We start from the raw sequence: 11,587 nt of genomic DNA on the forward strand, positions 1-11,587 counted from the left end.
ATTACAATGACCTTGGTGACAAAAAAGCACAGATTCTTAATGTAGTGTATTACAATGTTGAGATCATTTATTATGTAGACCTCAAAAGTCAAAATCTGGACTCAGTTGTGAAAACAAACACATTTATATACTAATACAGTTTTAATCTTGCTCGCCACTCCTGTAAAGGCCATCAAGGCAGTGTATTAAAGCATTGGTCGCAAACTTTGCTGCTGGCCTACCACAGAGTTTTAGTATGAGGGGAGTTTGCAAATGTGGACTTTGGACCGTAGAGACGGTTAGCTTAGCTGTGAGCTAGCTAGCTAGCTGGTATAATGGAACACAGAAGGATTTAAAACTTAACCAAAAGCGAACAAACAGCCTGTGTTCTGCTGTTGGCCAGTGTACTGCGAGTTATTTGAAGTTATTTTAAAGGAAAGCCGTTGTGTTGGTTGAATACGTACCCTCTGATTTGTTTTGAAAAATGGGAATATGCGCCTTGGTCAATCGTTTTGGGCAACATATGGCATACAAATTCACCACATGAACTAGTCACATCAAATTGAACACTGGACATTTGGAGATGGGACTATTACGTTTTTCGGCAAAAGTACAATTAATAACCACTGGAATGGATTCGGTGAACCACTGGAATCGAACACACACACACACACACACACACACACACACATTACATAAGTATGTCGGCCTGACAGTAACGTAATTGCCCTGTTATTCTGTATAAATCCTAAATTAACCCATCCATATTCCTATTCATCTAGGTTCGTACCTTCCTGGAGGTTATCCTTTTTCTCCGTACGGCAGTAAAATAGCTGGAGCTGAAGAGGCCAATGACAAATCCCGCACGAGCCCTACTGTCAACAAAATGGCGACAGACTCCAAAGCTCTAGACATCTTACATCAACACGCCAGCCAATACAAAAGCAAATCTCCGACAGTAGGGGACAAGCCTTCCCTCGACAGAGAGCGGGAGCAGGACAGAGGAGCTGGTGGAGAAAGGGATCGGGAACGAGATCTAGATCGGCCACGCTCCTCGCCTTCACAGCGGATCATGCCCTCTCATCACCACCTGGGATACCCCCTGCTGTCAGGGCAGTATGATCTGTCCTACGCCACAGGTCAGTCATCCCCCACTTGCACTTTCTTCTTCCTTTGAGGTTTATTTACATGACAACAAAGCCTGTCATGATAATTATGATATTACAATAAAATGGACATGGTCGTTTTTTTTTTCCGAACTCGATAAATGGTCACTTACTGTACATGTGTGTGTGTTTACAAACGTCAACAGCATTCACTTGCGCTGCCTAGTTCCCTCTCCGCACGGTGCTTTGACTGCTGCTGTGTGTGAATTGGCACTCACATGCACACACAGAAACTGGGGATGGAATGGCTTATTTAATGGATTGTTGCAACTGTTTCAGTTTGGTTGACGTGTCCCATCGGTTCAGAGGCACACGCAACTCCTTCACTCATTTATTGAGCTGCAGCAGTGTACATTAGCGTTAATAATAACCAATCAGTGATAATGCAGCTGGCGCAACTATGCATTAGGCCAGCAGCTATCTTAAACAGCGCTCTTTTTGTATTAATTGCATTCTTTGTTGATTCTTATATTGGTTCTGCGAGCATTTGCTCCACCTGCCAGGACCTTAAAGGGACTGGCATCTGGCAAGAATACATGTTGTGAGCGCCAAAATCAACACCAAGACCAGTGTATCGAGTCTCTATCAATGCAAGATCTCTGGTCCATCGTGATTTTGCGATGGAGAGATTACAGCTCGCTTGAGTATCGCTATAAGTTCAAACAAACGCGTCAGTCTTATTTAATAATTTCAGCTTTTATTTAGGCGAGTAAACAGTCAATCAGTCAAGTCAAGTCAAGTCAACTGTATTTATAGAGCACTTTCAAACAGCCATCGCTGCATACAAAGTGCTGTACATGGAGCAATTTAACATGCACAATAAACACTAAGACAAATCGGTAATAAAGGCGGTAGAAAGCACCAAACAGTAAAACCAAGAACAAATCTAAGTCATGCTGAGTCAAATGCCAAAGAATACAAGTAAGTTTTGAGGAGGGTTTTGAAGATGGGCAGCGAGGTGGCTTCCCGAATGTTCAGTGGGAGGTCATTCCAGAGAGAGGGACCAGCAACAGAAAAGGCTCGATCCCCTCTGAGCCTCACTTTAGTTCTTGGTACTTCTAATAATGTCTGGTCCACAGACCTGAGGCGCCGGGCAGGTGTGTAGGGGTGGATGAGCTCAGAGAGGTAAGGTTGGCGCGAGATTATTCAGAGATTTGAAAACAAATAAAAGGATCTTGAAAATAACTCTAAAATGTATGGGGAGCCAGTGAAGGGATGCCAGAGTAGGAGTTATGTGCTCCCTCTTACGAGTACCAGTCAAGAGGCGAGCAGCGGCATTCTGGACCAGCTGAAGGCGCTTAATGGAGGACTGGCGGACTCCAAATAAAGGGCATTGCAGTAATCGAGCCGGGATGTGACAAAGGCATGAATTACTGTCTCAAGTAATTGTTGGAAAACAATCTTTGTTGCTCAAAGGTACATATTTTACATTAGAAAAATTTCACAGGTACCCAGCAGTCCTTCTTCTGCCAAATGTAGTGTTATGTTGATAATATGACTGCACGACACATCATATTATTTAACAAGGTCCAGCATGCCGTGTAAGCCTGTAGTTTTTATGTTATTTTGATGTGTGAGATCATGTTTGTGTGGCGGCGACTCTGCCATCCCAGCCCTACCGACTCGGGCCTCGAAACCGCGCTGTCATCGGCTTGGGAGCACAGGGTGCAAAATCAGCGACTTTCAAAGCTCCGACGAGTGAGGTTTTAATAACTTGGAGTTAACACAGCGCAAGCCGGCTCCATTTACATTGGTTTAGCTTTGTTGCTTCAAACGTAGCAGCTGAGCGTTTCACTCTAGGCATGACTTACATGATTTACACCCAATGCAACCATTACACTAACATAAAAGTTTGGTTATTCTTGGTTTGAGTGGTTATGCCTGGAGACTGGGGAGGGACGGAGGGATTACGTCTTTGCTCAATGCATGTTGACGCAAGCGCAATCAACCATTCAAATAAATGTCAGGGAAACACAAGCAAACTTAACAAACTTATTGAAAATATCCGTCTCACTTCCTGGATTATATTCATTTAAAAAAACAACAACAAAAAACGACATTGTGTTTACACGTTCAAAGTGCACTTCAGAGCACTTCATTTAAAAAAAATTGCAGATGAAAATAATAACTGCATGAAATAAAATGAATAACTGAAATTTGTTAATCCTTTAGCTCCAGAACTTCCACTAGCCAAAGGCTGAGCTGCACTGTATTAGTTTATGGAGCAGACATGTAAGCTAAAGCGTGTGGCCGTTACATTCCCATTAATGAAGTTTACGACCCATTCCTGTCCAAATGTGGTTTTCACACAAATTCACCCCGTGATGCATGTTAAATATTTCAATGTACGGGTGGTCCTCCTTTTATACCAGAGTTCGCCTTCAGTGGCAGCTATGTAACCCCATTTTCTACTTAAGTGGGAATGCCCTAACCTTCCCTAACGCAGTAATAAAGTCATAATAAGAGTAAATCCTAGAATGAGCAATATGCACAAATGAAAACAAACATAGTATGGATGGTGCTAACTGAGCATCTCTTCTTGCGCCGCATGGCCACTTTGATGTGGTGTGTCTGGACCATCGTAAACTGAGAACCCCCCCCCTTAATTTTTTACTAGCTGTTCGCGACCCACCCAAAATGGCTCAGCGACCCACTTTTACGGCCCAACCCACCAGTTAAGTCACCGCTTTAGACTGTTAAATTACACCAGACAGCCAACTGCGTTTCAAACGCCAAAAACTGAATAGGCTAAATGACCGATGACAAAACCCGCTTCAATCACTGCAAGTTTGTCCTCAACAACTATTGTTGGCGGTAAGCAAGTAGCAAGCTCCTCCACCCAATTAAAGGTGAGAACGGCAAGCTGGAAATAAAGAAAGGAATGCGAAAGAGAAGGTGGCTTATTAAGACAAAAATGCACCACCCACATTTCAGCTCCAACAAATGTAGGGGGAAGATCACTCTGACCTTTGCACAGCCAAGAGTATCAAGCTATTAGTTGATGAAATCCTGCGCTGTGAGTTTAGTTTTAGTTTTGACTTGTCTTTGTATTCTTCTCCCTGCGTTTGTCTAAAGAAAAATAGCGTCGTTGCAGGTACTCTTTGCTGTGCTCTGCCGCCTGTCTTTGTATATAATATTCAGCGCAGCCAGCCCCTCAGCTCATCCATTTTAAGCAGGTCTTCTAAGGACAAGAGGATCACACTGACGATAATGGAGTTGCAGAATGAGCATGAAAATGGAGGCAGGCTGCACTGACATCTAGTGGAGGCGCTTGCGAATTACAGCTGTAAAACCGAGCCGGATGTTGAGAAAAGCAAATCGGGATAATTGCCATGAATACGACATGTGAATTGAAAATGAATGAGTTTTTGCTGTGTGTCTTCAACAGGCAAACCTGACCGCCACACCTCAAGCCTGCAAAGGTTCATGTGACTGGCTCACATGAGAAAAGGATGTCCCAGGTGTTCCCTTTTAGACATCAGTTCAATGGTGTTTCTGTGTGCTTAGTTGATCTGCCCGAGTGTTGGCAGCTCATTCACGTCTTTCTTCCTCATAGAAAGAATCTCAAAGCTTGGACTGAACTAATCCAGGTTCAAAGCCATCACTCTCTCCCTTCATGCAGAGGAAACACCTCGTCCCTCTGATTATCTAGTCTTTGCACTGTCAACAAATACAATGCAAAAATGGACTATTGGACTTTCTCAGATTTTGTTTTGGCTTCATTATTTTTATTTTTATTTTTTTTGTCGTGTACGGAATAATTTAGTCGAGGATTTGGGGGGAGTTTGTGACTCGTGGCAAAGGGGAGTCCAATTAAATTAAAGACTTGCAGAGAAAATCTTATTGAGATGAGTTCAACTTTATGTCACCGACATTTTGTATGCCGTGACGCAACGATATATCCGAAACTTGACAAATGTTTGGTTCTGTTTGATTGGGGACAGGGGAATATGGCAACTGCTGCTTTCTTCAGAGACTTAAGAGAGCCCGAGACTGAAGTTTTCATTCTCACTGTCACAATGATTTCCCACCTGTAAAATCCTCAAGTTACTTCTTTCAGGGATGATGTCACCATGTTTTTGCGAAGGGACCTCATGCACCTCAACCGAGAATAATCAACGTGGTCAGTGTTTGCGTTTGTCAAACTACTCAACTTCAATAGCGGTGGTCTTCTTTGAATGTCTGAATGCTGGTGTCAACGCTGCTTCGCCTCATAATGAAACAGAGAGTGAAGCCACATGAGCTAGGGTGACACTTGTCGGGATACACCAAGCTTACTCTGCCTTGATAAGTTTCTGTTCTGCTGTAACATCGACCTTCCATGGATAAATGACATGGATGAGTCCCAGAACGTGCGTGGACCATGTCTGCAACCCTGCGGACGTCTGAATCAATCTCGATATTCGGACCCATTTGCAGCTCAATGTGTCCGTCTGTGGCCGATGCGACTTCACTCCTGATTCATCTCATTGTCATTATTTTTGGATTGTTTCTTCAAGCAGCTGGCTTCAGATCAGTCCAAATTTGATACCTTGGTCAGCTGCTATCTGGGATGTAACATCAACATCTGGCACATACTCATTAGTGCAAAAAAGATGAATACGAAACATACATCATACACAGTCAGTGGTGGGTGAATTCAATAAATATATCCACAACACATGTGCTGCTGCCATGTAAATCCAATGTTTGTCATCAAGTCACGCCCAAAACTATAACCGGACACCGTACGCCGCGTACAAATGTGTATTTGTCTGAGCAGTTGGCTGGATGAGAAGAGCATGTCTGGGACTCCGTTGTCACCAAATACAATCACATGTTTGCAGTCCTTTGTGTTTGTTAGCATTGTTGACCAGCCCAGAGTCGGATTTGACAGCAGCTCGCAATCCTACACGTTCTGGGCCTTCCCCCAGTCCATCCCAGCCATTGAGCAAAATCGCATCTCCTTGACGTACGTGCATTTTAAAGATGACGAATGACTGAATCAGATGAATGTGATGGTGTTTGATTAGTATTTAATCTGTAAAGGTAATCTAGGCAGCTTCGATGTTGTCATTCAAGTCAGTGAGGTTTTAGTACCAGCAGACTGCATACATACAGTATAGTTTTATCCAACAATGGTTGTGACAAGTGCATTTGTTCGCTCACAGAGTAGTACTATTATCTCAGTAGTCGGCAAAGCCCAGTGAAAAATCGAAACTATATTCTCAAAGTGTATGAAAAGCCAGAAAAGTTTGTTTGCTTTCAACATTAATGGAACGTGCTTGGCTCTTGTGTTTTGTTTCAATGGTGCAGAGTATATTTATTGGCCAGCAGTCGGTGCCTAGTTGAACATTCTTATGTGAAAACACGGAGACGCTCACTCGTTTGTCCTTTCCTGACCCCGATTTTTGTCGTACAAAGACACCCCCTCACCCACCACCACCCCCTCAAAGTACCCACAGAGGTGCTTGCAAGGATGTTTACAGTGTCTTCTTCTGTGTGAGACATTCAGAACTCTCGCCCTCCCCCACCTCCTCTCCTCTTTTCTCCCTTCAGGAGTTTGTGAAAAGTGTACATTACCATGTTTCTTTTTTTTTATACAATACTCTGTAACTTGCCTTTGTAAATTTGGGCTGGAAAAAAAATAAATCTTTTTATGAGACAATCTGTCCTGGTAACTGCTCCCTCTCATAAGCTTTCCTCACTATCAGAGCATCTGCAACGCACCGGATCCTCCAAAGTTGAACACCCCACAAGTGGTACGATTCTCTGGGCCCATCATAATGATGTTATGTCGGATGTCACGTGATTCGCCATCACATTTCCTGAGACGTCAGCTCGCAAAGCATCCTAAAGATGAACTGTCTCTTTTTGTCAGGATTTCTCTATTCATGCATTTTCATCCATGATCTTTTCAATTTGCAGAACAAGGACAATATTTTGAATTCGTCATTCATGTAACAAAGTTGTTTTGTGTTAAACTACATGTCGGGATTTCACACCCTGAAACAAGTTTACCATTATTTAAGCATCTCCACATTTTGTTTAGCGGTGACATCATGTTTCCATTTTTCAAATGTCAAATGCGTGCCTTGCCTCTATAAAGGCTAGCAAACACTGGAGGATGTGTTGCCTTTCAGGGTTAGTGAACATTTTGATCAATTAACCATTTGTCAAAGTAGTACCATTTGGCACTGTGTGTTTGGACACAGTACGTGATTTGTATGTGCCACCAGTGCTGGCTGTCAGCTGTGTGCATTCGCATAATGCAACATCAGTGACAGAGAGCCATTAGGCTGCCCATGATTTTGTTGAGTGTAAATGCGGAATGTGATTATCCTCTGTGCTCTGGGCTCAGGAGAGGGAGGGCTCGCCCGGGAGGGAAGGAGAGGAGGGCTTAAGAAACCAACGTACTGAGCCAATGGCTTTTCCCCATAAAGCAGCTGGCCGCCATCAGAACGGGACGGGCCGCTCGCTCCGAGGAAGGATACCTTGCCGGATGCGGAGGCCGTCTCCCAGGAGGTGTTCATGGGATGCACTATCTACGCAGCCAGCCCTAAGGTCTTGCCTGCAGACGAGGCGGCCGGCCGGGACACGTACTGCCGCCACCTTCATGGGAACTGCAGTCAGAGGATCGCCGCCAGGTAAGCCACACAGGTGAAGTGCAACGTATTGGATCACGTGCTACATCCGCTGAAGTGGCAGCAAGTCGGTTTTTCCGACCTGAGGGCTCCTCTTCCACCTGGACCAATCATGGAGAACTAACTAGCATTGAGCAACAGCTGATGCTGTGCCTCATGTTTACAGTTAGAGCGGGAATCTCGAACTTTGAAAAATTATATCCTGATATTTTATGATGATAATATCAAGATACTGTAATTGATTATGCAATGTTCTATGTAACAATATTGCAGGGTAACAATATTTGTATAAAATATGCAATCACTCAACATAAAAATGTGAGCTGATGAAGGTGAATTTACTTAGTCAGCAAAAACCTGTTTCAAGCATGTTCAATAACACCGGTCAACAGCGAATTTTATTCACAGATGGCTTAATGTGCCCCTAAATTTATTTTGGCAGCTGATTTTAAAAAAATTCTTGCACATCAGCTTATTAAGATGCTTTCATTTATTGTTTTAAAGTTTGACCTCCAACAGCTTGCTCAACACTGATTTTACTGTGTTTTAATTTATAGCTACAGCGGATCCGAAGGAAAATCCACCCATTGTCCTAAATATCACTAAATGTATTACTCTATTATATATATATATATATATATGTGTATATATATAATCCTAATGGGTTCGAGAGAATAAAAAAACAAGGGCACGTTCAGCGCACCCCCCCCCCCTGCACACCCCAAAAACTAATGTGGTAAAGTGTCATTTTACTTTATTAAAAAAAATCTAGTAAAACTTTATTAAGCAGTGTAATGAAAAACGCACATTTCCATTGTTGTCATTTAATGCATGTGTGTCCGCGTTTTGGAAATCCCCTTAATGTAAACATTTTGGACAAGTGTTTTTCACAAGACGGCAACGATATACAGGTAGATATTTTTTTTTTAATGGAACACTAAATTGACAGACATAGAAACATTTATAATGTGTACGTGTATCAAGAATGAATCTACCTGTATATCGTAACTGCCCTGGGAAAAATATATACTTGTGTAGATATAAATATACTGTAAACATACATGGGTGTGTTTGTGTGTGTGTATAAAAACGAATCTACCTTTATATCGTTGATCTCCTGTGAAAAGCATGTATGTTTATTTTTGTCATTTTTAAAAATATATACACTTAATATACTGTATATATACACTTATATTTAGTATATATATTTTTAAATATATACTAAATATAAGTGTGCGTGTGTGTTTCACAAAACAGCAACGATATACAGGTCAAATGATCAGTCTGGGAAATCGTTTAGACATCCGATTATCGGGTCATTGCTGATTTTCATCAGGAGTGGGGTGGGGGTGGGGGGGACATTTTTCCCGATTATCGGTATGTGTGTACTTTGTGGTAATACAGTACAATACAGTACATGTATTGGATGAGGCAGATTGTTAAAGACAGGAATAACTCTCGAATTTGTGTTTCTGGGTGTTATGACGGAACATGCACGTGAAATTGTTAACCAGCGAGTGTTTATAGAGTGACGTGTGAGATATTGCAGCAGTGAATTAAGCGAGTTATCCTGGGCGTCCGTGGCGTGGAAATAGAAATCGGCGCTTATAATCCTCTCGCAGAGCTCACAGAGCCTGGTGAGGCCACACTGGGCTCTTGGTAAGCTCAGCCCACCTTCTCGCCACAACCCGACGCACTTGAGAGGAGCTTGAAAGTGCATTGAGCGCTCGTCCTGCTAGCGTTAGCTTGGCGGATTGAGTGACAGTCGTGAAGATTGTCGCGGTCATTCGCAGACAAAGACAAGACAATGCCTCCATGGAGGAATCCAGCGCGCGCCTAAATATCATTTTGGAGTCGACAAAGTTACGACACAATCTTAAAACGACGTTGCAGCCAGTTTGGGAGCGACAGGTAGGCGACATCGAGAATTGGTAAAATTGCGACAGAGAGAAAATCATTTCCGGCTCTCTATCAAAATAAAATTATGTCCACACTTGGTTTATGGACGTGAAAACTGTTTCGGTTGCATAGTTTGCTCCTCTCAGTGTGGTGAGCCCAGCTAATTTTCCTTCATACACGCTTTATTGTAAACCACGAGGAAATATGAACTTTTATTTTTTGTAAGATCTGAGGAAATACTTTTATTTTGAATACCAAATGGCCGTGTTGAGATCACTGGCACTCTTTGTCTTCCAATGGAAAATATACCGCTAATGGAAAGGACAAGTGCCTTCTATTTGTACTTTGCAGGATTTAAATGTCGTATACTGTTTCGTTCAGTGACCATCTCTCAATATTTGTCAAACAAACAGAACAACAAAAGGCCATGTCAGTGAACGTCGTTTATTTTATACTTATGATTCAGCTCCGTAGTAATGCCCTTGTAAATACAGCAACGGACCTATTTTTGTTTGTTTGCTTTTAACTATACTCGACAACCTATAACATTCCATTTGAACTCAATTACGTCGTTTTTTGATATCGGGGAAGGTTTTTTGGTTTAAAGTACTAAACAGTCCTTGTTGTGGGAGACATTTGAAGCTTTGTGTGGGACTTACAAATACACTTGTCTTCAAAGTTTGTTTTGAGGTGCTTGCACAATGGGGAGGTTATTTCAGGAGGTCTCAAGCCGTGCACATATCACTGAGTCCAAAGGCTGAACACTCATCCGTGAAATGAAGAATAGAGTGCTTTGTAAACAGTCGTAACTGCACAAGTGATCACTGCTATTAGTAATACAAAAAAAAAAGATTAAAATCTGACTGTGCAATCATTTTTCTTACTGAAAGAACAGGCAGAGAAATTAACTTTTTGAAATAACTGCAAACTTTTTTGCCTTGCACTTCTGGGATGAATACAAATCTCTAGAGGTCCACACGCCCAACACAAACAACTCATATTGCTTTCACTGATTTTGCTCTGTTCAAAAACAAAATCCCACACATTTTAAATGCAGACTGTTAATGTTTACTGAATGTTCCTAGTGTTTATTTGGCCAGACGGGCAACTATTTCTGTCCAGAGTGAACATACACAAACATGTTGATGGAGGGACCATTTAATAGTGTTTCTATGCCTCTATGAGAGAACTCAGAGAGATTTTCTTGTCAAGTAGTGCATTGGCCAGCAGCATTAACGAGATTACAGTTAACTGGATTGAAGGATGCCCTGTGACAGCACAAAGCAGTTTGTCTACACTGACAATGAGGAGAGGTGGAAACCTTTCACTGAACGTTAGCGTCAAACATGTTTAACTGCGCAGAATGGCATTTGGAACCCAACAGGCCATGGCTGTCATGACATAAATGCCCAGATTAAAAAGAAATTTTAAAAAAGGATTCGGAATGGGCTGGTGTTGCATGAAAAAATATGATGTGACATTTTTCTCTTACTTCATGTGTACTTTAACCAAGAAGTAAAGTGACCTTTTATAGTCATGGATTTAGTGACTTCTCCATTCATCCATTCTCTGAAGTGTTTGTCCCTCTTGAGTTGAGGCCTAATCCAGTTGACGTGGAGTGAGATGTGACAAACATCCACCCTCATATTCAGACCAATGGCCAATATTGAGTTTTAGATTAACCTAGGAAGTCGAGAACCTGGACAAAATCCTGCAAGCACAGTTAGAACATGCAAACTCCACACATGAAGGCCAAAGCCGGAATCAAACCCTGCACTGTGAGGCCGCCATGCTAACCAGTCGACCACCGGGGCGCCCTCAGCTTTGCCTTAATTAACACACATAAACCCTACATCGCCCCCTAAGGCCGGTTGTTATCGAAGACTGAATTACAATATTACATATTATGACAAGACAGAC

The 11,587-nt window shown here is 42.3% G+C and overlaps 2 protein-coding genes across 7 annotated transcripts in view; both read left to right on the forward strand.

Annotated features, from left to right (window-relative positions):
* Positions 1 to 6,792, forward strand: part of znf609b (zinc finger protein 609b) — a 90,121-nt gene extending 83,329 nt beyond the window's left edge. For all 3 annotated transcript variants that reach the window (XM_086106571.1, XM_086106569.1, XM_086106570.1), the window contains exons 7-8: positions 762 to 1,118; positions 4,534 to 6,792. In XM_086106571.1, coding sequence (XP_085962697.1) covers positions 762 to 1,118; positions 4,534 to 4,577 — 401 coding nt within the window. In that variant the 3' untranslated portion in view covers positions 4,578 to 6,792. The remainder of the gene's footprint in view (positions 1 to 761; positions 1,119 to 4,533) is intronic.
* Positions 6,793 to 7,559: 767 nt separating this feature from the next.
* gramd2aa (GRAM domain containing 2Aa) overlaps positions 7,560 to 11,587 on the forward strand; it is a 28,661-nt gene continuing 24,633 nt past the window's right edge. The window contains exon 1 of one of the 4 annotated variants that reach the window (XM_086106615.1): positions 7,560 to 7,771. In XM_086106615.1, coding sequence (XP_085962741.1) covers positions 7,656 to 7,771 — 116 coding nt within the window. In that variant the 5' untranslated portion in view covers positions 7,560 to 7,655. Of the gene's footprint in view, positions 7,772 to 9,391; positions 9,680 to 11,587 lie in introns of those variants that run through there. The other 3 variants (XM_086106617.1, XM_086106618.1, XM_086106616.1) reach the window with 3 other exon arrangements.

Source organism: Hippocampus guttulatus, chromosome 3 (genome assembly GCF_054856545.1).
Source record: "Hippocampus guttulatus isolate MCC_2025c chromosome 3, RoL_Hgut_1.0, whole genome shotgun sequence".
Lineage (NCBI taxonomy): Eukaryota > Metazoa > Chordata > Actinopteri > Syngnathiformes > Syngnathidae > Hippocampus > Hippocampus guttulatus.